General features: G+C 48.6%; 1 protein-coding gene across 1 annotated transcript in view; it reads left to right on the top strand.

The window, feature by feature from the left end:
- LOC112401122 (huntingtin-interacting protein 1) overlaps positions 1-22,454 on the top strand; it is a 49,116-nt gene extending 26,662 nt beyond the window's left edge. Inside the window, exons 16-32 of the mRNA XM_024747204.1 lie at positions 200-210; positions 913-1,014; positions 1,246-1,389; positions 1,840-1,975; positions 4,090-4,176; positions 4,382-4,489; positions 4,571-4,707; positions 6,477-6,587; positions 7,363-7,421; positions 7,823-7,916; positions 12,606-12,706; positions 13,387-13,492; positions 14,624-14,747; positions 15,196-15,257; positions 17,561-17,669; positions 18,633-18,706; positions 19,055-22,454. Of these exons, the coding sequence (XP_024602972.1) occupies positions 200-210; positions 913-1,014; positions 1,246-1,389; positions 1,840-1,975; positions 4,090-4,176; positions 4,382-4,489; positions 4,571-4,707; positions 6,477-6,587; positions 7,363-7,421; positions 7,823-7,916; positions 12,606-12,706; positions 13,387-13,492; positions 14,624-14,747; positions 15,196-15,257; positions 17,561-17,669; positions 18,633-18,685 (1,544 nt within the window). The 3' untranslated portion in view covers positions 18,686-18,706; positions 19,055-22,454. The remainder of the gene's footprint in view (positions 1-199; positions 211-912; positions 1,015-1,245; positions 1,390-1,839; positions 1,976-4,089; positions 4,177-4,381; positions 4,490-4,570; positions 4,708-6,476; positions 6,588-7,362; positions 7,422-7,822; positions 7,917-12,605; positions 12,707-13,386; positions 13,493-14,623; positions 14,748-15,195; positions 15,258-17,560; positions 17,670-18,632; positions 18,707-19,054) is intronic.
- The last annotated feature ends 3,176 nt before the right edge of the window (positions 22,455-25,630 follow it).

The raw sequence follows: 25,630 nt of genomic DNA, 5'->3' as shown, positions 1-25,630 counted from the left end.
TGCACAGATTGAAAGACCTCGTCGTCTGCTTCACGAGAGGTAGAGCCCTGTGGGAGGGTGACAAGGGACCGTACAGGACAGGACGTGGTTACCCATGTGTAAGGGGTTAGAGGCATGATGTGATGAAGGGTCTGAAGTTGAGTGGGGCTCATCAGCTAGGACGAGTCTTGAGGAGGTTTTGAAGTGGAAGCAGGTGGACGTCAGAGAGGAGTGGCATTTATAAAGACCCACAGCCAGAACTCCCATGAGTTGGGATGGGGTTGGCGGCAGGTCCGATTGGAGTAAAGAGATGTCGGGTGGATAAAATGGAACGCCTCACACTTAGAGTAGTGGCTTTCACGCTCTCCTGTGACCCAAAGTGAAAAATACATCTAATGGAAATCAAAGTTTCACAGAGCAATACTTATCCTTATTATGTGAATGCATGTGGATTTTTTTTGTGGGGGAAGCTCTGTTTACTGCATTCTTTTAAAAATGTTAGCTGTGAATTCTTACTCATGGGTCACAACCCACTCTTTGAAAAACACCACTTAGAAATCAAAGAAGGGAAATTGTTTCAAGACGGTGAGATGGGGTGAGTCAGCATTATACCTACTGGGTGTTGGGGTGCCTGAATTAAAGATCTCGTTCTGCTTTAATTAGTATTATGGGCTCAAGCATGACATTTGGGAAATGTCCCTAAAACTCCCCACCCCCCACCCCACCCCCACCCTTGACATTTCCTGAAGCTGGAAAAAAAATTTGGGGTACATACTGAGCTCTCACCTTCCCCCTGCTTTTTGTCAGGGTAAAACTTGCTTCTATATAAAAGAGTATACAAATCTTACAAGTATAGCTTGGGAATTTTTATACGTGTTTATCCCGTGAAACCACCACCCAGGTGGGAGCGCTCCTGTATTTCTTCTCTTTCAGACTCAAGAACAGACGGAAGTACTAGAGGGTTTGAAGCAAGAACTTGCCACCAGCAAACAGGAACTCCAGATTGTCCAAGGCAGCCTGGAAAGTTCTGCCCAGGTAAGCGTCACCTGTCTTTCCCTTCCTCATTCTTTTCCATCTCTGGCTTTGGTGTTGCTGGCACCTGGCATCCATCACCATGAGCACATGGCCCACCTTGGTCCCATCTGGGATCAGTGTGTCCTTGGGAAGGGGCAGATTCCTTGTGGCCTGGTGGTGGGTGTGGACCTCCGGAAAGGGGACAGTTTAATTCTCCCAGCAACTCCCTCTTCCCACTCGGTCGCCCTGCAGTCAGAAGCGAAATGGACCGCTCAGATCGCCGAGCTGGAGAAGGAGCGGGGCGGCCTGGTGGAAGCCATGGCTTCTCGGGAGGAGGAACTGTCCACTCTTCGGCAACAGTTGGAATACACCCAGATCAAACTGTCCAGCACAGAGGCAAGTAACGGACACCCACTGGGGCTGACCAAGTCCAATTTCATAGTCATGGGCCTCGGCAGTGTATGCGTGGAGGCAGGGGGGCTGTGAAAGGGGTTTGGGGCCTTTGGCCGGATCGCGAAGGCGAATATTCTGCGGGCATAGCTCCTAATGCCAGCGTGCCCTGTGCTGCACACAGAGCAGATGAGAAGGGATACACCTGGCACTCTCTCCCCAAGGGTGGAGGCCGGGCTGCCGTGGTCCCTCCCCATAGCCTCCTGTGCTCAGGGGCACACACCTGTGGACAAAGTTAAAAAGGCTTTTTCTCTGTGTCAAGCTAACTGGCTTCGGCCTCATTAGCAGCAGCTCGAGCTAAGGTGCCAGGAATCCCAGCTGTGTCACAGGTGGATGCTGCATGGAGGCTCATTGGGGGGCCTATGGCTGACTCTCACTTCCCTGGACCATCTCTAGGAATCTGTAGGCCGGCTCGCGAAGGACCAACGAAAAATGCTTCTGGCGGAGTCAAGAAGGGCTGCCGAGCAGGTGGTGCAGGAGGCCCTGAGGCGGTTTGAGGAGCCCGCTCTCTTCAGCTGCGCCGGATCTGCAGGTGCCCTTCCCCTTGCCCGGCTTGCAGGTGCCGGATCCTTACAGCCCAGTGCTCTTCGGCGTCGGCCTTGAATCCCGTGAGACCCTGATCTCAGGGGTTCCCAGCCCAGCTGCATGTCAGGATCACCTGGGGATGCCCAGGGCCACCCCCACCACCACCACGCCTAATTTCTATTCAGTCGGCAGCTCTGCAGCACAGGGCCTGCGCAGTAGTATCTTCTAAACCCCCCCACCCCCACCCCAGCTCTCACCCCTCCCCCGCCGGGTGTGATAACTACTGCTTTGGTCGTGGATCACGCTGATGAAATGCATCCTGGGAGCTGAGGCCTGGTAACAATTCTGAATGCCGGGAGGAGGAGGAACAGACAGGCCTCTGTGTCTCTGAGGAGAACAGTGTGGTCTGAATCCAGAGGTGGCTGCCATGAGCTTCAAATCTAGACAGGGAGTCATCATCCTTAAGCATGGAGAGGCAGAAACGATGAAATCCCCACAGGGTCACGGGCATGAGCGAGGGCCCACTCTGCATGCCCCAGAGTCCTCAGGGCATATGGTGAAGTCAGAGGAGCCCAGTGATGAGAGGAGGGCCCTGGTGCACAGTAGATGGGAGAGCATCCAGGCCCGGGGCATTTGTGAAGTCATGGACGTAGCCGTGAACAGATCTCATTACAGCTCATTTTCGAGCAGAGGCCCCATTCAAAACGAGGCAGACGGGAAGAAACAGCTGATGGGTGATTTTTTTTTTTTTTTGCGGTACGCGGGCCTCTCACTGCTGTGGCCTCTCCCCTTGCGGAGCGCAGGCTCAGTGGCCATGGCTCACGGGCCCAGCCACTCCGTGGCATGTGGGATCTTCCCGGACCGGGGCACGAACCTGTGTCCCCTGCATCTGCAGGCGGACTCTCAACCACTGTGCCACCAGGGAAGCCCTGATGGGTGATTTTTATTATCAGCTAGAAAGGTCTCGATTTGGTGAAGTGTTTCAAGAAGGACTGTGATATCTTGTTCAGTGGGGAACCCGTCTGTAGGGAAATCCAACAGTTGCAAATGAAGTAGCACACTGGGTACCTCATTTACTGCGAGAACACCAGGACATGGGGCAGCTGTGGGCGGATTCCACAAGAGATGGTATGAGCTGGGTTTTGAAGGAAGAGGAGAGACATAAAGCCATGGAGAGGAAGAAGAGTGGGGAATAATAATCATAAAAACGGCTGACGTTTACCGAGTGCTTGCAATATGCCAGGCACGATTCTAAGCGCTTTATGTGCCTTGGCCCAGCAATCCTCACTGTGATGCCAGGAGGTGGTACTATTATTCCTCCTTTGTCGGATGAGGAAGCAGGCGCACGTGGCCTGAGAACACAGCCAGTAGTGATAGAGCCAGGAGCTACAACACGTATGCCACGAGATGCAAGAGCCCGTACTTTTTTTTATTTTGCTTTGTTTTTTGTGGTACTGTTTTGTTTTTTGTGGTACGCGGGCCTCTCACTGCTGTGGCCTCTCCCGTTGCGGAGCACAGGCTCCGGACGCGCAGGCTCAGCGGCCATGGCTCACGGGCCCAGCCGCTCCACGGCACGTGGGATCCCCCCAGACTGGGGCACGAACCCGCGTCCCCTGCATCGGCAGGCGGACTCTCAACCACTGCGCCACCAGGGAAGCCCAAGAGCCCGTACTTTTAACTCCTGTGCGTGCGGTTCAGTCTCCGTGGACCAGTGCACAGAGGCACAGCAGTGGGAATGATGGTGTGGGCAGAACGTGGAGCCAGGGGTCTGACCCCAAGAGTAATGGGAGTCCAAGGGCCTTGAAACACTTAACAGGAAGGCCTGGATTTGATTCAGTGGCAGTGATGGGAAATGAGGGGCAGAAGCTAGACCGTGATGCCATTGCCGTGGTTCTTGGCTAAAGGACCAGGTAGCCTCAGAAGTACAGCCTTTGAAGCTACAGTAAGAGAATCACGTACCAGCATAGCCATCGATCTCTCCTCCCTCCCCCTTCTTAGGGAAGCTCCTGCAGGGCTGGGGCCCCCTACTGGGAAGGTCATCCATCAGGCAGCTTAACTAACAAGGATGAAGTGAGCTGAGACAGCTCTGACTCTGACTTTGCCCTGTCTTCCCTCTCACAGATCACCTACTCTCCAAGGTCAGGTCCGTTTCCAGCTGCATCGAGCAACTGGAAAAATGCTGGAGCCAGTATCTGGCCTGCCCAGAAGGTAAGAGAGGTGAAGGATAGGGTCTGTCACTAGTGACAGCTGGGCAGGCATCCGAAACGCTGGAACGTGGCAATGGCGACCATTTCCTAGGCACCCAGAAAGGAGTGTGTGTGTCTAACTTGCAAAGCGGGGAGGAGGGAGGTATGAAAGTGACCGCCCTCCCCCTCCAGCAGGACTGAGAAAGTTTCCTTTAAACTCCTGGCAGATATCAGTGGGCTTCTGCACTCGGTAACCCTCCTGGCCCACTTGACCAGTGACACCATTGTTCATGGCGGCACCACCTGCCTTAGAGCCCCGCCAGAGCCTGCCGACTGTAAGTACCAGGGTGAGGGGCTACCACCACAGCACGGGGAGCGGGGGGCCTTTAAAAGTCTCTGTCGCCTTGCCTCTGCAGCTCTGACCGAGGCCTGTAAGCAGTATGGCCGGGAGACCCTCACCTATCTGTCTTTCCTGGAGGAAGAAGGAATCGTCGAGAATGCCGACAGTACAGCCATGAGGGGCTGCCTCGCCAGGATCACAGCCATTGGCGAGGTATCATCAGTGTTATCCCTGGGGAAAGTCGTTTTTTGGTATGAGTGCTGGGGATTTCTTCAGGGATCAGTGATGTTCTAAGCCAGTTCTTTCTGTACTTTAAACTTGATTCTGGAAAGTAGAGTTAGAACTGTAAAACTTGACCTTCTGAATGACTTTCCAGTTGTATTTAATTCACTGGATAGTAATTGAGAATCTTCTGTGTGATCATCACTGTGCTAAGCTGTGTCGAAGAAGGATGAGCACAGTTTTCCCGTTTTCAAAGGCTTTTATCTGGCTGGGCAGGTAACACCTAAAATGAAGACAATATATTTATTCACTCAATAAAGATGTAGTGAGTATGACCTATGTACAGGGAATTGTGCCAGGTGTAGTTCTACAGGGACAAATAGGTCCCCTGGGGAAGGTATGGTCTCCCTGGGGAAGAAAAATAAGGAAATCAACCTTTCTAAATTTAAATTTTATTTTTGGCTGCGTTGCATCTTAGTTGCAGGGTCTTAGTCGCGGGATCTACGTTGAGGCATGCAGGATCTTTCATTGCGGCACATGGGCTCTTCGTTGCAGCACGCGGGCTTCTCTCTACTTGTGGCACATGGGCTCCAGAGCATGTGGGCTCTGTAGTTTGTGGCACACGGGCTCTCTAGTTGTAGTGCGCGGGCTCAGTAGTTGTGGCACGTGGGCTTAGTTGCCCCGTGGCGTGTGGGATCTTAGTTCCCTGACCAGGGATTGAACCTGGGTCCCCTGCATTGAAAGGTGGATTCTTAACCACTGGACCACCAGGGGAGTCCTGGAAATCAACCATTTCTATACAGTGTGATACAGATCTATTTAAGGAGTACACGGCAGCTTCTAATTCCTAGAATAGTAGGAATATTACCACCTAAAATAGGGGGAATGATAAATTCAGAGTAGGAAGAGACCAGGGCCAGAGGTCATATCCTCATCATCTCTCATTCGAACTCCACCAAGTGGCTTGCAGGATCTTAGTTTGCCGACCAGGGATCCAACCCATGGCAATGAAAGCACAGACTCCTAACCACTGGACTGCCAGGGAATTCCCTCATCTGAATTTATTTTAATTAATTTATTTTATTTATTTATTTTTGGCTGCGTTAGGTCTTCGTTGCTGCGCGCAGGCTTTCTCTAGTTGCGGCGAGCAGGGGCTACTCTCTGTTGCAGTGCACAGGCCTCTCATCGCGGTGGCTTCTCTTGTTGCGGAGCGTGGGCTCTAGGCGCATGGGCTTCAGTAGTTGTAGCACGTGGGCTCAGTAGTTGTGGCTCACGGGCTCTAGAGTGCAGGCTCAGTAGTTGTGGTGCACGGGCTTAGTTGCTCCGCGGCACATGGGATCTTCCTGGACCATGGCTCGAACCCATGTCCCCTGCATTGGCAGGTGGATTCCTAACCACTGCGCCACCAGGGAAGCCCTGAAGGTGTTTTTAAAGTACCTCCCAAGCAGCAAATACAGTCAGTGCTGCACAATGGTGGGGTCAGGGTCTGAGCAGCTGCAACTGAATGGCTTTGTGTGGGGTTCAACAGGGATGGCCTTCTGGAAAGAGGTGGGTTTTGAGTGAGAATAGAGGTGGGAGGAGTGTGGAGTTGCAGAGCTCACGTGGTAGAGAGTTCCAGACAGGTCCCACCACAGCATGCAGAAGTGTGTTACGTGGTGGGACCCTCCTACCTTCTGCTGTCATGGGGGGTTACCTGTCTACCACGGGAGGGTAGAAAGGAGGTCAAAGGGTCATTTCCGCCTTCGTGATGCTGTTCACAGGAGCTCCTGCCCAGAGGCCTGGACATCAAACAGGAGGAACTGGGGGACCTGGTGGACAAAGAGATGGCTGCCACTTCCGCTGCCATTGAAACCGCTACGGCCAGAATAGAGGTATGGAAGTCTCTGCAGGATCACCTAAAGTGATGCTGTGCAACTACCTTTTGGCAACATTGCCCGCTGGATATATCTTAGCCGTTCTCTGCAGAGCCCCCTATAAAACAAACCAAAACCCAAATCCCCTGGGATCTCTGAGTTACAGAAAATAGAAAGTTCTCCAACGAAAGATGAGCAGTTTCCTCAAGGATCACATACTTTGGTGTCAGGCCATCCTACATTCAAGTTCCAGACTGACTGCTGAGTTACGTTAACCCCGCTAAGATTCGGATTCCGTTTCTATGTGATGGTGATGATAACAGTACCTTCCTCAGAGGGGTGTTGTAAAGAGCTCAGTGAGGTAATGCACATGGATCTCAGTGCCAGGCACTCAGTAAACCAACTACTGTAACTGTTGTCTCAGGAAAAGCTGAGCGGGCACCATTGGAAAGGTCACATGTTACTCCTTTGATGGAAGACTCAGGCCATCTGCCTTGGTGTGCTGCCTGCCTCGAGGACCTGGTAGCAGCTGCCCCTGTGGACATGGTGCCGTAGCTCTCAGAGTTCTGTGCACATCAGCCCAGGAACGTGACACAGACACAGACTGTAGCTCCAGCTGCCTCCCACTGAATAGATCGGAGGTCTGGGTTCTTTTCCTGACTCTCACGAGGACATGGGTGGGCACTTCTAGGTTTCTCAGCTACTGCAGGATGTTGGACCCCAGGTGTAGCAGGACACCAGTGGGTTCTCAGTACCTGTGAGGTACTGAGAAACTCTGCTTCTTTTTTAATAGGAGATGCTCAGCAAATCCCGAGCTGGAGACACAGGAGTTAAATTGGAGGTGAATGAAAGGTCAGTCTGAGCGGCGTGGTGACACCTAGGTGATCAGGATCTGTCTTTCCTGCACTGGATCATACTGATTAGAATAGAACCTTAGCCGCCACAGGGAAGGGCTGAGTCTATGGAATTGTCAATATCAGTATTAATGATGACCATGATATCAATATTGCATTATAGGGGAAAGAAACCCCAAGAGTCACTACTTCCCTATTCCTTATGAAGAAGATCCACAATCAAGTCTCCTCTCTCACCCACCTTTCCTTCAGAGCTTCCCCTCCAGAATATTCCCTGCCTTTTTTCCCATCCCAAGTTGGCGTGTGTTCAGGAGAGAAAAAGGAAACAAGTCTTCTGCATTGTTTTTGGTCTCTGTTTTGTGTCCCTGACTTTTTTGTTGTTGTTTTTGCTTGTTGCAGGATCCTTGGCTCCTGTACCAGCCTAATGCAGGCTATTAAGGTCCTGATCGTGGCCTCAAAGGAGCTCCAGAGAGAGATAGTGGAGAGTGGCCGGGTAAGCATGGGTGAGGGCCCTAGACAGAGCAAACATCGGTTACTGATTCCCAGCTCAGTGAGAGGTGGAGTCTACTCGATACACATTCAGTGAGGTCTAGGTGTGCTGCCGTCCAGCCATATGTGTCCACCTGAGGGCACAGCTGCCACTCCCATGGACGCCAACAAATGCTATGGAAAGAAGCTGGGGCATGGCCAGGTCCCCGGAGGGCAGTTGGCCAGAGCCTCCAGCGGCAGGCTCGTTCACCCCAGTGGATGTCACTGGAACCTGCCATGGAAGCCCAGCGTGCATTGTAAGTCTGGACTCTCGGAGGAGGGAGTGAGGACTTTTAAAACCGGGCAAATCAGAAATGCCAACCTGGTGCTGAGTCTCCACTGTGGGCTCTGCCCATGTCTCTTTCTGTGCATGCGGGATCTTAGTTCCCCTACCAGGGATCGAACCCACACCCCCTGCAGTGGAAGCGCAGGGTCTTAACCACCGGACTGCTGGGGAAGTCCCTGCCATGTCTCTTTCCAACAGCAGTTAACTCGCAGTGATTCAGACAGACTCTGCCTCCGTCCCTTGTTGACATCATCACTTCAGTTTTCTTGCTCCTTTGCTGGTGTCATCAGCCTCTTTTTTCCTTTCTCACATGCCCGTGTGCGGCTGCAGCTCAGGAGACAAAGGTCCAGAGGGGGGGCTATGAGCCTAAAAACAATCCTGTAAAGAACGAAGCTCATTTACCACGTGATGTTACAGGGAAATGACTGCCAGCCTTCTAGGAAGCAGGGTCTCATCAAAAGTAAAATCTGCCAGCACCCAGAGTTTGAACTTCTCAGGTTCCAGAATTGTTTAATATTTTGATGAGTAAAATGTGTCTGGCTCATCATAAATGTATGGTGGAGTAGAAGGACGTGCTCTCACTCCCTCTTGTGAGAACACCAGAATCACAACTAGCTGCTGGACAATCATCGACAGGAAGACACTGGAACTCACCAGAAAAGATACCCACATCCAAAGACAAAGGAGAAGCCACAGTGAGACGGTAGGAGGGGCGCAATCACAGTAAAATCAAATCCCATAACTGCTGGGTGGGTGACTCACAGACTGGAGAACACTTATACCACAGAAGTCCACCCACTGGAGTGAAGGTTCTGAGCCCCACGTCAGGCTTCCCAACCTGAGGGTCTGGCAACGGGAGGAAGAATTCCTAGAGAATCAGACTTTGAAGCCTAGTGGGATTTGACTGCAGGACTTCGACAGGACTGGGGGAAACAGAGACTCCACTCTTGGAGGGCACACACAAAGTAGTGTGTGCACTGGGACCCAGGGGAAGGAGCAGTGACCCCAGGGGAGACTGAACCAGACCTACCTGCTAGTGTTGGAGGGTCTCCTGCAGAGGCGGGGGGTGGCTGTGGCTCACCATGGGGACAAGGACACTGGCAGCAGATGTTCTGGGAAGTACTCCTTGGCGTGAGCCCTCCCAGAGGCTGCCGTTAGCCCTACCAAAAAGCCCAGGTAGGCTCCAGTGTTGGGTCACCTCAGGCCAAACAACCAACAGGGAGGGAACCCAGCCCCACCTATCAGCAGTCAAGCGGATTAAAGTTTTACTGAGCTCTGCCCATCAGTGCAACAGTCAGCTCTACCCACCGCCAGTCCCTCCCATCAAGCCTCTTAGATAGCCTCATCCACCAGAGCGCAGACAGCAGAAGCAAGAAGAACTACAATCCTGCAGCCTGTGGAACAAAAACCACATTCACAGAAAGATAGACAAGATGAAAAGGCAGAAAAGGCAGAGGGCTATGTACCAGATGAAGGAACAGCTCTACAACAAATGCTAAAGGAACTTCTCTAAGTGGGAAACACAAGAGAAGAAAAGGACCTACAAACACAAACCCAAAACAATTAAGAAAATGGTCATAGGAACATACATATCGATAATTACCTTAAACGTGAATGGATTAAATGTTCCAACCAAAAGACACAGGCTTCATGAATGGATACATAAACAAGACCCATATATATGCTCTGTATTTACCATTGCAACAAAAAGAATAAAATACCTAGGAATAAACCTATCTAGGTTTATTTTGTATGAATAAACATACAAAAGTCCTGTATGCAGAAAACTATAAGACACTGATGAAAGAAATTCAAGATGATACCAACAGATGGAGAGATATACCATGTTCTTGGATTGGAAGAATCAATATTGTGAAAATGACTATACTACCCAAAGCAATCTACAGATTCAATGCAATCCCTATCAAATTACCAATGCCATTTTTTACGGAACTAGAACAAAAAATCTTAAAATTTGTATGGAGACACAAAAGACCCCGAATAGCCAAAGCAGTCTTGAGGGGGAAAAACGGAGCTGGAGGAATCAGACTCCCTGACTTAAGACTATACTACAAAGCTACAGTAACCAAGACAATATGGTACTGGCACAAAAACAGAAACATAGATCAATGGAACAAGATAGAAAGCCCAGAGATAAACCCACACACCTGTGGTCAACTAATCTATGACAAAGGAGGCAAGGATATACAATGGAGAAAAGACAGTCTCTTCAATAAGTGTTGCTGGGAAAACTGGACAGCTACATGTAATAGAATGAAATTAGAACACTCCCTAACACCATACACAAAAATAAACTCAAAATGGATTCGAGACCTAAATGTAAGACCAGACACTATAAAACTCTTAGAGGAAAACATAGGAAGAACACTCTTTGACATAAATCACAGCAAGATCTTTTTTGATCCACCTCCTAGAGTAGTGGAAATAAAAACAAAAATAAACAAATGGGACCTAATGAAACTTCAAAGCTTTCGCACAGCAAAGGAAACCATAAACAAGATGAAAAGACAACCCTCAGAATGGGAGAAAATATTTGCAAACGAATCAACGGACAAAGGATTAATCTCTAAAATATGTAAACAGCTCATGCAGCTCATTATTAAAGAAACAACCAAATCCAAAAATGGGCAGAAGACCTAAGTAGACATTTCTCCAAAGAAGACATACAGATGTCCAAGAAGCACATGAAAAACTGCTCAACATCACTAATTATGAGCGAAATGCAAATCAAAACTACAATGAGGTATCACCTCACACCAGTTTGAATGGGCATCATCAGAAAATCTACAAACAACAAATGCTGGAGAGGGTGTGGAGAAAAGGGAACCCTCTTGCACTGTTGGCGAGAATGTAAATTGATGCAGCCACTATGGAGAACAGTATGGACCTTCCTTAAAAAACTAAAAGTAGAATTACCATATGATCCAGCAATCCCACTACTGGGCATATACCCAGAGACAACCATAATTCAAAAACACACATGCACCCCAGTGTTCTTTGCAGCACTATTTACAATAGCCAGGTCATGGAAGCAACCTAAATGCCCATCGACAGACGAATGGATAAAGAAGTTGTAGTATATATATATACAATGGAATATTACTCAGCCATAAAAAGGAACGAAATTGGGTCATTTGTTGAGACGTGGATGGATCTAGAGACTGTCATACAGGGTGAAGTAAGTCAGAAAGAGAAAAACGAATATCATATATTAATGCATATATGTGGAACCTAGAAAAATGGTACAGATGAACCGGTTTGCAGGGCAGAAGTTGAGACACAGATGTAATGCACAAACATATGGACACCAAGGCGGGAAAGCTGTGGGAGGGTGGGGATGGTGGTGTGATGAATCGAGCGATTGGGATCGACATGTATACACTGATGTGGATAAAACTGATGACTAATAAGAACCTGCTGTATAAAAAAATAAGTAAAATTAAATTTAAAAACAAAAGAACAGCGCTATATCTGCTTTGGTGGCGCTTTTTATCAGTCCGAGAGGTGATGTTTTCTGCCCCCAAAATAGAAGGAGGGACTGAGCAAGGAGTATCTGTAGATTCTCAGACTGTCAGGTACTTCTGAAGCATAAAAGCATTTTAAAATTCCAAGTAGGAATTATTATATTTTTCTTTCAGTTTTATTGAGATATAATTGACACACAGCGCTGTATCAGTTTAAGGTGTACAACATAACGCTTTGACTTAACGCATATGAAGCGATTATCCCAGTAAGTTTAGTGAACAACTGTCATCTCTTATAGATACAAAATGAAAGAAAGAAAACAAGTTTTTTCCTTGTGATGAGAACTCTTAGGATTTAGTCTCAGTATCTTTCATGTATAACATACAGCAGTGTTCATTATATTTTTCATGTTGTACATTACATCCCTAGTACTTATTTATAACTGGAAGTTACACCTTTTGTCTCCCTTCCTCCAATTCCCTCCCCCACCCCTCAGCAATTATTTTTTTAATCACTCACTGTCCTCTTCTGGCAGATCACAGAGAGTGGCTAGACTCCCCTCAGATCATAAGTTATTTGTATATACATATAAATAATATATATATTCTTATATATACAATATAGAGATATTGGGATGTGATAGAAATGCCAGGCTTTGGAGTCAGAAAAGCCTAGGATTTATTTCCATTTATTTCCTGCATATCCTTAGGGAAAGTATTTTTGACTCTCTGAATCTTAGTTTTCTCATCTTTAAAAATGGGAATAATAATGCTCACCCCTCGGGGTTACTGTGAAGACTGCATGGGATAATATATATAAAAGCACCTGGCACATAGTAGGCACACGATAAAAGATAGCTAATAGTATTTTTCACTTCCCTAGGGTACAGCATCCCCTAAAGAGTTTTATGCCAAGAATTCTCGATGGACGGAAGGACTTATCTCGGCCTCTAAAGCTGTGGGCTGGGGAGCCACTGTCATGGTGTAAGTATCCGTCCATCCCAAGGCTCCTCACTTCACCCTGCTTTCCAATGATCCACCCCAGAGAACAACTAAGGGGAAGAATCTTCCCCCTAGAAATGAACTGTTGATAGGGAAGTTAATAGGACTGAAAGTTTAAAAGGGAGTCTGGGTCTGAATATAAAGAAGATGTGGTACATATATACAATGGAATATTACTCAGCCATAAAAAGGAACGAAACTGGGTCATTTGTAGAGACGTGGATGGTCCTAGAGACTGTCATACAGAGTGAAGTAAGTCAGAAAGAGAAAAACAAATATTGTATATTAACACATATATGTGGAATCTAGAAAAATGGTACAGATGAGCCAGTCTGCAAGGCAGAAATAGAGACACAGATGTAGAGAACAAACGTATGGACACCAAGGGGGGAAAGCGGGGTGTGGTGGTGGTGGGAGGAATTGGGTGATTGGGATTGACATGTATACACTAATATGTATAAAATAGATAACTAATAAGAACCTGCTGTATAAAAAAAATTAATTTCAAAAAAAAAAGGAGTCTGGGTCTCCTGGAGCAACACAGGGGGTGGGGCAGGCTGGCTGAGCTCCCTGTCTGCCAGGGTGATGGGAGTGGTCTAAAGGTGATGTCATTAGGGGTTGCAGCTGTCAGTTTCATAACCCGTCTGGTTCTCTCCTATCAGGGATGCAGCTGATCTGGTGGTACAAGGCCGAGGGAAATTTGAGGAGCTGATGGTCTGTTCGCATGAAATTGCTGCTAGCACCGCCCAGCTTGTGGCCGCCTCCAAGGTAGGACCTGTGTTGGGCTCCCCAGGACACTGTAAGTTCTGACTGGGTTAGAAAATATACCTGGACCATGGCACTGGCCCCAAGAACTGATTATTTATCCAGTATCCAGGTAGGTTGAGTCCCAGATAAAAATTCTGTCTCCAAGGCTCCCTTAAAAGCCTTTCGGCAGGGAGCCCCTCTAACCCACCTCTCCACGTGCATGCCTTTTGTCTTCATCATTTTCATTGCAAGTGGCCTTTAAGGGTCCAGCCATGCCAACCTCTGATGAGCAATCGTACATTCAAGGAGCGCTCAAATAAGGAAAATGCCGGCCCAGTAAGCTGGTTACCTGGCTTGGCTCTGAAGTTCCACAATTAATGTCTGCCTCTCTTCAAAAGGGTCCAAATTTGAACCATTGCCCCAGCTAATCCTAATGCAAAGCTCGTCACCAAAATCCTTCCATGAGTTGTAGAGTTCCCCAGGGAGTGTTCTTTTACTGTCCTTATTTATTGTTGTCCCAAAATAAGTGATAAAGCTAGAGTTCGAGGCCACCAAGCAAATAAGTCAGGAATGATTTTGTTTTCAATTTATTTATTTAATTTATTTATTAATTTTGGCTGTGTTGGGTCTTCGTTGCTGAGTGCGGGCTTCCTCTAGTTGCAGCGAGCTGGGGCTACTCTTCGTTGCGGTGCGTGGGCTTCTCGCTGCAGTGGCTTCTCTTATTGCGGAGCACAGGCTCTAGGCACACGGGCTTCAGTAGTTGTGGCTCGCGGGCTCCAGTAGTTGTGGTTCGCGGGCTTCAGTACTTGTGGCTCGTGGGCTTCAGTAGTTGTGGCTTGCAGGCTCGGTAGTTGTGGCACACGGGCTTAGTCGCTTCACGACATGTGGGATCTTCCTGGACCACGGCTCAAACCTGTGTTCCCTGCATTGGCAGGTGAATTCTTAACAACTGCGCCACCAGGGAAGCCCCAGAAATGATTTTTGATATTAGAGAGAGATGCCAGGAGTTGACCCCCTAGGTAGCGATTTTTGAGAAGTTGATTGGTGACCACAGCAGAGCCCATATATTTGTCAAGAACCATCAGACCGAGTATCTGATTCCATCCTTGCTGCTCTATGTTGTGTGACACTAAATCTGCTTGGTCCTGGCAGGTGAAAGCTGATAAGGACAGCCCAAACCTGGCCCAGCTGCAGCAGGCCTCTCGGGGCGTGAACCAGGCCACCGCCGCAGTTGTGGCCTCAACCATTTCTGGCAAATCACAGATCGAGGACACAGGTAGCCTTTCAGAAGCAATGCTTTTCTCATCCATCCTATGTGGCTGCTCATTACATTCTTCTCCACGATTCCGATTTCCCACAGTCCTGTTTCCAAATTCTGTCTTATTTTTCATCTTTGTACATTCAAACTTACCTTCTCAAAAGTTGAGACACCACATAAGCATGCTATTGATCACTCTAGGGACAGGCCTTAGCGAGATTTTCCATTTAGCTATTTCTCTGAATTCAGAGAAATGACTCCACAGGCCTGATTGTCCACTGGGGTGGGGTCTGACCCTAGTTACCCTGTCATTGTCTTCCTCCCTCTCCACCCCTCACTTACATTCACGTGTATGTTGGTAAATGACAAACCAAGCATTTCAGCAGAGCGTTGGCACCGGCCACCTCTCAGGTAAGTGTCAGCTGGGGTGTCATTCGACAAGACCCTCCTATTTCCATCATTGCAGACAGCATGGACTTCTCAAGCATGACGCTGACCCAGATCAAACGCCAGGAGATGGATTCCCAGGTAGGAACTCCATCTCTAAGTCTGGTCAGACTCCATTGCCACTGACCCCACATATTATTCCCATGGGGAGAAGTCAGAGAGAAACTCGCAGGGGAAATGAACACAGAGGTACATATCACCCCAAGAATGAACAGTAAGTGATGCTGGAAGCAACAGCGGAGGTGGACAGAGGTCATTAGTAAAGATCAGAATCTTAACTCTTGCCCACCCGTCTTGGTCTGGCATCCCTCAAAATGTTATCAGCTCTCTCCTAAGCGGACCATAAACTGGTATTAGTCTTATATTGACAATTTTTTGAAAACTTTCAATATGAATTATTTGTATATGACCTTCAGGTTTTTTTTAAAAAAGGTCAATCCACTGTTAACCCATCAAAGGCGATGCCATTTCTCAGTTTTAGTAAAGTTATCCCATGCAAAATAGGATCCTGGAGAATACCTTGACATCCTTGTTCTAGAATTTCTGGTCACAGTCCTGGGGTAAAGTCCAGCTTGAGACTGGTGAAGTCTATACTCAGCATTTTTAGGAAAAGTCATGTGCCAGGTGTCTGTAGACACTGAAGGAACTGGGCTCAGTTCTGTTGTCTCTGCTGAGCTACTGCAGAAGCAACTTACCTACATTGTATGCAAGTATGTGTTGTAGAATTATCCCATGGCGGGGCAGGGAGAACAGGAAAGAGTATTGCTGAGACAAGTCTGGCCATGAGTTGGTAGTTGATGGAGCAACATGAAAGGTATATGGTGGGGTTCACTGTACCAGTCTCCATCCTTCTGTATATGTTTTACATTTTCCATAATAAAAAGTTTAAAAAGCAAAAAAAAACAAACCACCTTACTGGGTCTAGTTGCTTCCACTCTGCCCATCTTCAGTGCATTCAGCCTCAACATGTTGTAAAAATGTAAATGACGACATGTCAGTTCCCTGCTTAAAAGCTTCCGCTGGCTTCCTTTGGACTTGGAGTGATACCCAGACTCCTTCCCCTGGCCTGTGGGCCGCAGGCGTAACGATCCTTGCCTATTGCTCCAACCTCACCTCATGACTCTCTCCCGGTCAAAAGTTACTTCCTGAGAGTAGCCTTTGCTGCCCACCCTTAGTCTTTATCACTAAGTCGCCCTGTGTCATTTGCTTCACGATCAGGTCTTTCCTTGTTCATTAGTTTGTCTCATCCCCCCATGAGGTAAGGGGTTAGCAGGTAAGCAGGGACCTTGGCTGTCTGAGCACCACTGTGTCTCCAGCACCTGTAACAGAGCCTGGGGTCCATTAAGGGAGCTCAGCAAATATTTCTTGCAGTAATAAATAAAATAATTAATGAGGAGGAGGAATAGCCAAGAACCAACCCTTCCGTTAGTGAGATTGTACCTTTTCCTGCACAATAGTTAGACCAACCCCTCAAAAATGCCAGAACCATTGTATTTGGTTCCTGTCTAGACTTCCAGAGAACTGGGGTTGAAGGAGATGGGTTACAACTGGATTAGAATGTATCATATAGGTAGACTAAACATTAGAGTTGTCCTTTTCTTTCCATTTTTTCTCTTTTTATTTATTGAAATAGAGTCGACGTACACTGTTACATCAGTTTCAGATGTACTACATAGTGATTTGACATTTGCATACATCACGAAATGATCATCACGATAAGTCTAGTAACCATCTGTCTCCATACAAAGTTATTACAATAATACTGACCATATTCCTTACGCTGTATCTTATATCCTTGTGACTTATTTATTTTATAACTGGAGGTTTGTACCTCTTAATCCCCTTCACATATTTCACCCCCCTCAACCTCCCCTCCACTCTGTCAACTACCTGTTTATTCTCTGTATCTGTGAGTCTCTTTTCATGTTATTTTGTTTGTTTTGTTTTTTAGATTCCACATTTAGGTGAGATCATATGGTATTTGTCTTTCTATGACTTACATCACTTTTCAGAATACCTTCTAGATCCATCGGTGTTGTTGCAAATGGCAAGATTTTTCATTTTTTTTAGTAGCTGAGTAGTATGTTTTTAGTTAGTGATTTATCAGAGGAACGTAAGATAAGCCCTACTCCCATTTAGGCATTTGGACCGTAAAGTATCATTCATTTCCAGTAGAGGGTCCCAGTGAGAAAGCATAAAAGCCATTGGGATAGATGGATGAACGAGAGGATGGAGAAATTAGAGCAGAGACAAGGGTGAAATTGAGGACTGGGTAAGCTATGGATAACATGGACGACGAGTCCTGAACCACAGAGGAAAGGGATTAGGTCGACGTGAGACCGTTCTCAGGTCCCTGCTCAAAGCAAAGGCCACTTTCCCCACAGGTTAGGGTGCTGGAGCTAGAAAACGAACTGCAAAAGGAGCGTCAAAAACTGGGAGAGCTTCGGAAAAAGCATTACGAGCTCGCTGGTGTTGCCGAGGGCTGGGAAGAAGGTGAGCCAAGGACTGGCACAGCCCCCAGGGAGGGAGGTGGGGGGATGCTGTGGGCCTCCCCCTCCCATACGGCGGAACCAGGAACTTCTCCCTCCTCCCTTCTATTCACAGGGCATCTTTTTTTTTTTTGCGCGCGGTATGTGGGCCTCTCACTGTTGTGGCGTCTCCCGTTGCGGAGCACAGGCTCCGGACGCGCAGGCTCAACGGCCATGGCTCACGGGCCCAGCCGCTCCGCGGCGTGTGGGATCTTCCCGGACCGGGGCACGAACCCGTGTCCCCTGCATCGGCAGGCGGACTCTCAACCACTGCGCCACCAGGGAAGCCCTCACAGGGCATCTTTTTTCTCCAGTGGTGAATACCCATAAGCCCCAAACTGGTGGTGAATAGAAAGCTTTTGTGGTCATCTTTCAAGACCTGAACGTTGACCAGTGGACTGAATGGTCACTCACTCACACCATTGCCTTCCAGACCCAGTTAGCCTGGTTTTTCTCCCCAGGAGTTTAGTTTCAGGCCAGCATCAGGTTGAGTAGTGAATGAATGAATAGTGGTCAGTGAAGGTCCAGCAGACAGGGCAAGTGAGTTCCAAGCTTCTGGCTGCCTAGAGCCAGCTATGGGTAGCAATGGCGAGAGACAGCAAGGGTCAGGAGCTAGAAACAGTGTGGAGTGGAGAAAGGTTCACCCCACCAGCCCAGGGACTCTTGGTCGCCCGGAGTCTGTGCGGGCTGCTTTTCTGAACATCCAAAGTGGCCAACTTGATCACAACCAAGATCGTGATTCTCACTGGGCTCACTGACTCTGGAAACCCAGCACAGATGCCGCCCGGTCATTCCTGGACACTTGACCCAGGGAATAGGTGGTCATGATTATGTATTTTAGAGCCCAGCCTGGCGGCCGTTTCTGCTGGCTAGATGGATGTGTGCGTGCACCAGACACTGTGAAACATAAGCGACTATTGTCTTTTAGGAACAGAAGCATCACCACCTACGCTGCAAGAAGTGATCACCGAGAAGGAATAGAGTCACACCGACGTCCCACAGGTCAGAGTGTAAATCCTTGTTGCCCATCTGTGTGTGTGTGTGATTCCCCCAGTCACGGGCCAGCCCCTGGGAGTGCGCGCCACGTCCATCATCCGGTGCTGAGGACCTGCCCGGCCTTCCAAAGACTCCCTCCACAGCCCATGATCTGTGTTCTTTCACTCGTCCCCCACCGCCAAGAAGAGGGGAGCCCAGGGCCACCCCGACAGAGGGGACCTCCTTCCCGGTCCTGCCTGTTTTACCCCCAAACAGTCGGTGTCCTTGTTGGGGGTGGGGTGGGAGGCTTGTTGCTACTGCTGTTGAGCTGGAGAGCGAAGATCTTACGCGTTTTCTTTTCTGTTTTCTTCTCAGCCTTTTCCGTTTCAGCATTTGCACAAACTTGTGAACACCGGGGGACTGGTGGATTCCAAACCGTGACCCGACCCTGAGGCTGCACGGAGTTGGAAGAAGAGCAGAAGTGTCCTGGCTGAGAATGCCAAGGCAGTGCCCCCCTCTTTTGGCAGTTCCATGGATTCCCACTTCTTCTTATGGTGGTCGGGTCTTTTTTTCCCCAAGTTTCACTCACATAGCCAACACTCCCAGGGGATCGCCCCTGAAGCCCTGAGCTATTGGGGGCCCCTAACCACAGCAGCTCACAGCAATGGTGCTGCCTAGGCTTCGCCACGGTGCTCCCCGCCGGCCCCCCGAGCCGAGTGTCCTGCTGAGCAAGTGTGGGTCGGCCGAGGCCACTCCCCGGGGCCGGGCGGAAGGAGAGCGAGTGCCTTGCCTTCTAAAGCTGGAGCCCAGCCGAAAGCCTCTGCCCACCTTCACAAGTGAGGGGCGACAGAGAGAGGGGGAGGAAGGGTGCACACAGCCCAGGTCTTCAGGAGACCACCTTTCTTGGAAGCTCCTTGTGACCGGGCTGAAAAGCCTTATCCCATGCTTGAACCCAGCCGGTGAGAGTAGCCACACTTCCTCCCCCCGGAAGGAATCTTCCATGGCCCCTCAGTTGACACCTCCCTTCATACCCAGGCAGGGCCCTAAGAGGGAACACGTGAGGGGTTTCCAATCCCTTTCTCCAAATGTCTGCCTTGGCACCCTCTTGAATCTCAAGAAGGTAGTTCCATGTTCTACCTAATGGACAGACCCAGAAGATCAGGCCAACTTACTTGCTCCCAGCAGGAAAGACCCTGGGCTTGGTTTGGTACCTTGAATATTCTGACTAATCTCCATTAGCAGCAGTGCTGGCAGCAACCAGGATTTCAGGTGTGACTATGGCTAGGCTTGCGTTGCTGCCTGAGTACATCCGTCTTTAAGAATCGGAAACAAGACCTAGAGGCCATCCCGATCTGTTGTTGCCGGTTTGGGTCTTGAAGAGGAAAGCTCCTCAGAGCATCTGGGTCAGGGAAAACAAGAGAGGGGGACCACTGGCTCTGACCCCTTCCAACCACACATCCCGGGCCCTGGCTGCCTCGCGGACAGGATGAGGACAGAAGGAGCTTGAACGATGTCCTGGAGATGGGCAGCCCCGCCAGCACTTCTTCACCTCCAGATGGACCCCAGCATTTAAGTGACCTTCCCATCTTGGACAAACAATGTCTTCCTTCCTTTATCTGTAGCAATTCATAGGTAGTAGCCAACAAGCACTTCCCAGGACCTGTCCCCAAGGACCATTGCTGAGTGTTGCTACGTGACAGGTTGTGAGACTCCCTTTTGGTCACTGTGAATCAACTCTCTCTCCTTCCTAAGCCCCCACCGCCAACTCCCTTTCTCTGCATTTTCTAACTAGGACACTCAAAAACCTGTGTCCCATGAGCTCAGATTATGAGACTCAGATGTGTGATCTCCATACTGGGCTGACAAGGCAGCAGCAGTAGAAACTGACCGGTCTTAATGTTCACTGCTTCTTTGTGCTCGACTGTTTTTCCACCCAAGCCTCAGAAGGAATGATGTGTAGCATCCCTGGCCCAGCTGTGCCTATTAAGCCAATTGGTGTGTTCTCAGCATGGGTCAACACTTCCAAACGTGGCTGGTCCTCACTTCCAGAATCTCAGCCATTCAGACTATTGTGCTCCAAATGACCGATGGGGGGAAAACCTAGTATATGGGACCAGATTAGGATTCCCTGAGTAACACTCCCTCTAAAAAGAAGCCACAGTAATTTTTAAAACCTTCATGGGCTTCTCCGGAGTAATAAGACAGTTAAGAAAGCACTTAAACAGGAACACAGGCTAATTCAGTCTCACATGAGGAAATATATGTCAGAATTAGTATAATTACTTTTATAATCGCTTGACTCAGAAGCTAGTCCATTCTCTAGCCCAAATCAAGATGTCGTACCTTGGCTACTCTAAAAATGAGCGTGTTATCCTGGGTGTGAAATGCCTTGGTTAAAGCAGGAGTCACATCCTCAGGCTAAAAACGAACCTCACAGCCTTTTAAATTAGTCACTGAGCATCATTCGTGACTTGAGTCTCATGGGTCAGTGTGAATGGGTCAGAGCAAGGCAGGACAGCAATGAAGTGATGCCTTAGCGTTGACGAGAGGCCGAAATACAGCCGTATCCATTATTTTAATTCTGTAGCACAGTGTCTCATATCTCTAGGGTAAGGATATGAGTGTACATAATAAGGAAAAAGCATTGAAGGAAAGACCTACCTCTGTGGGGTTATTTATATCTGAGCACGGAGTTTAAATGAGACTCGAATTTAGATTGTTTGCTGATTCTGCCGCCCACAACAGGATCCCTAGGATCCTACCTGAATTTGAGTCCCTGACCCAGTGGCCGGAAGAACCATTGTCCAGAGCATCGTTTCTTGGAAGTGTCTGAGCTGCCAAGGCAGACAGCAGGGTTTACACCGGGTACCACGGGGCTCATGAGCTAATGTCTCCAGTCCGGTTGGTTTGCTTCGGCCTCTCACTGAGGAGCTGGTTTGGGCCTTGCACCTGGGTGGCGCCTGCTTCTTGGCCAGCTCCTTAGTCTAGGGGGATCTCCTGGCTCCACTTACCTTGGTCTTTACCAAGTGGTGATGTTCTTGCTACCTTCTACCACCTTTCTGCGTCTCTGGAAATCCTTTCTGCCGGTGAAAGCCTTCAGTCCTGGCATTGGCCTTCCAACCAGACTGGCTTTGCCCTCTCTCCGCCATCCTCGGTCCTCCAGAGACCGCGCTGCCTGTTGCATAGAAAACCACCACCTCGGGCCTGCCAGCCATCAACGCAGCATACCGGGCCAGCTGTCTACTGCTCACATCTCCCAGGTCCAGACCAAAATACAGGATTAGCTACCCACAGTGGCAACTTGGCCTCTCACCCCAGGAGCCAAAGCAACATGAAACAATTGGTCAAACATCGTTGGGTCCGATTCTGAGAGTAGGTGATCTCCAGACATGTCTTTCAGGTGACCCTCAACTACCTCAGGTTTGAAGGCCCTAAATTAGGCTGATTACTACTCACAGGGACAAACTGAGGGGGTTCAGATAAATCTTGGTGATAACGCAATTGTCTCAAACTTATAACAAACTCTTTCACATTTAGGTTTTCAGGGATGGGATTGGGTTTTTTCTTCTGTTTTTAACCTTTTCCCCAATTTTCCATTAGAATAGTTCCTATAAATGAATTTCATTTTTCACTGAGTGCCTACCTTCCCAGGGCAGGTAGCCACTGGCTTTGTTTCCTTCCAACAGTACTTTTATTATGGTATTAAGACTTTTCTTTGTATAATACATTGCATCTGTGTTTTCAATTTTTCAATAAATATTTCAACCTGGCAATGGAGAGGAGTGGTGATAACTGACCAATCAAAGTGGTTTTGAGGTCTGGGGTTTCAGTGAAAAGCCTACATTTATATCCCAAGGTTCACTGAATCCACTTAGCTCTGCACCTCTGGGAATGTGTCTTAAAAACAGGACATTTTCTGAAGCGTAAAACTATTGCATTTCCTATGCTACTTTAGAAAAAAGAAACATTAGTTTGCACCCCTTAGCACTTTTCCATCCTCTGTATCCTCTCGTCCTTGGGAGTGATCAAACAGTGTCTAAGTGTTCAATATAGTACTGTAATTTATCTAGAAGGCCAGGTCACTGCATGAAATCTGGGGTCTTGAGCTATGCATATTCCCTTCTCCACCCTAAAGATGTAAAAATAATCTGCCATCTGAAAAATGCATGGGGCGAATTCTGCTCGGGGCCAGAAGCTGCCAATCATAAGGGGATTCAGAGCGAGCCAGTCACAGCTACCAGAGGATTTGCAGAGGGAGCTGACAGAATGGGGCCGGCTGCATGGTGACTTTCCCCGGCAGGATCATCTGTAACCTAATGCTGCCAGTGTGTTAAGCCAAGGGGACCTACCAGGGAGGAAGGGAGATGGGGAAGGCCTGGGGTTGGCAAGCAGGGGAATTGCCCAAATGACTCACAAAGGACGGAGAGAATGAAGCAAGCCATCGGTAGAGTCTGTAACTAAGGAGGTCAGATAATCAGGAAAATAGTGTTGAAAGTGCCCAGTGGGGAAGATGATCTTGATAAATACAGAAAATGGGAAACACTTGCCTACAGCTGTGTTTTTCTGCTCTCTCTAGCAGGATACAAAGGTGAGCCTTCTCCATTTGAAGCCCCACTGATAGAATGGACGGTTCTTGGTCACAGCCCTCTTGCATGTCACTCCTGGAGCTTGAGTGTGAAACTGAGAGGTCCAGAAAGCCAAGCAGAGAACCACCTGGAGCAAACAGGGGCCCCAGGCTTTGAAGTGCCTTCTCCCGAAACCTGCACATGACTTTGACCAGGTGCCCCAGAGGCTCTGGCACTTAGCCCCTTAGGGGTCTTTCTGGGGCCCTGTGGCCAGTCCCAGTTCTAAGAGGGCAGCCTGGGTGGCTGGTCACTCTGGCCAGTGGAGTATTTCTTACAGGGAATCGTGAGATCAGGCCTCCAGAATGTTTTATGGCTAAAAAGCCGTAAAGAAGGAAGGAGGGGGAGTTAGGGTTTATACAGACAGGAGCCAAATCTGTTTGGGACCTAGGGGTGGCCCTGGCAAAGTGAAAATGAACAAAGGGTTGAAGTGGGCAAGTGGGAGGGTAGCCTAGATGAAATTGAAGCCAAGGGCATATAGCCAAAATATCCTATATACCACACTGTTGTGATTTAAAGCCAGTGAGGTTTAATCTTGGTCACCATGGTTGTACTCAGCCTCTAACACGTTACCCAACGTACGTTTAAACATTCTGGAGTGAATGAACTCTTTTTACACCACATTCTTAGTTATACACATATGTTATGCATCCGTTCATTGCACAGGCTCTGAAATTTCCAATGAAGCCTTTCCGTTCCCTGCCCTTACATTAACATACCGATTAGTCATTGTTAAGTGTCTACTCTACCAGGCACTGGGAACACGGTGGAGAGCAAAAATAGACGCAGTCCCGCCCTTCTGGAGCTTACAGGCTATGGGAGGAGACAAATAGGATAATCAAATAATCACAGTAACAACTGTGTAACAACAACTGGAGGAAGTGCAGTAAAGGAACAGGACAGAGTTCTCTGAGAGCATGTAAGGATGCCACTGGGGTGGGGTACAAAGGGAATGTCGTTTTTACCTGGACTGTTTTTCTTTTGATGGGGTTCAGGACGTGCTACCCCCAAATATAGCACTTTGGCCTGTGGAATATTTGAAACTGAAGGAAATTGAGAATGGCACATGGAGGAGGGACTTTCTGACCTTCCTCTGAAGCAGATCATGTGAGCGGTGCCCTGCTTGTACCCAGAGGAAAGGAACCTCCTTATCTCCACGTGAGGGATGCCGAGAGGAATCTGAGCAGACCTCGCTGTTTCCCCAGTTTCCTACGCTCAGCTCATGTCCTCTCGTCCTCTCCCATTTTCCCTTAATTCTCCGCTCTTCATCCAATCGAGCATAAACACACTCAGGTGTGACTGCCTCTTTAGGTCTTCCTTCCCTTATGATGGCTCCCACATCACATAGAACTTACATCAAAGACATTTGTGTGCTTTTCTCTCGTTAGTCTTTTGTTACAAGGGCCCCAGCTGCGAACGTAGAAGGGTAAAGGGAAATGACCTTTTCCCTCTGTTATAGTTTCTGGCAACCACAGAGGGATGGCTGGGACACCTCATTGGCTCTGCGGCCTGTAGACAGGATCCTGGGAAAACTAACCACAACCAGTGAAAGGTAAGAATGTACTACCAAAGTCAGCTCTCCCGGGTCTCCGTCTGTAGGGCCCAGTTGAGAGAGGAAGGTAAAAAGTATCTCCTTGTCCCTTCCTTTTCAAATTCAGATTAGCATGAGAAAAACATTTGTCAAAATTAATTATTTGGATTGTGGGACTTCCCTGGTGGTCCAGTGGTTAAGACTCTACACTCCCAATGCAGGGAGCCCGGGTTCGATTCCTGGTCAGGGAACTAGATCCCACATGCATGCCCCAACTAAGAAGTCCGCATGCCGCAACTAAAGATCCCATGGGCTGCAACGAAGATCCCATGTGCCACAACTAAGACCAGGCACAGCCAAAATAAATAAATAAATTTTTTTTTTTAATTATTTGGATTGTGACTCTGGTTGAATTTGGTTTGGGGGGCCCATTGGTTATTGATCTTGCTCTCCTGTTTGTCAGCTCCTGCTCTCCTGTTTGTCTTGTTTGTTTGTTTGTTTTTTCGGTACGCGGGCCTCTCACTGTTGTGGCCTCTCCCGTAGCAGAGCACAGGCTCCGGACGCGCAGGCTCAGTGGCCATGGCTCACGGGCCCAGCCGCTCCGCGGCATGTGGGATCTTCCCAGACTGGGGCACAAACCCGTGTCCCCTGCATAGGCAGGTGGACTCTCAACCACTGCGCCACCAGGGAAGCCCCCTGTTTGTCTTGTTTTGTGTCCTGGGGGCTTGTCTTGGCTTTCCTCCTGCCAAAGCGTGAAAATTGTCAGTTCTTGCCTGTGCAGGAGGCCAACCTGCAGGT

This window comes from Neophocaena asiaeorientalis, unplaced genomic scaffold (genome assembly GCF_003031525.2).
Source record: "Neophocaena asiaeorientalis asiaeorientalis breed wild unplaced genomic scaffold, Neophocaena_asiaeorientalis_V1.1 scaffold607, whole genome shotgun sequence".
NCBI lineage: Eukaryota > Metazoa > Chordata > Mammalia > Artiodactyla > Phocoenidae > Neophocaena > Neophocaena asiaeorientalis.
Note: the sequence above shows the minus strand (reverse complement) of the source record. Positions and strands in the feature narration are given on the sequence as shown.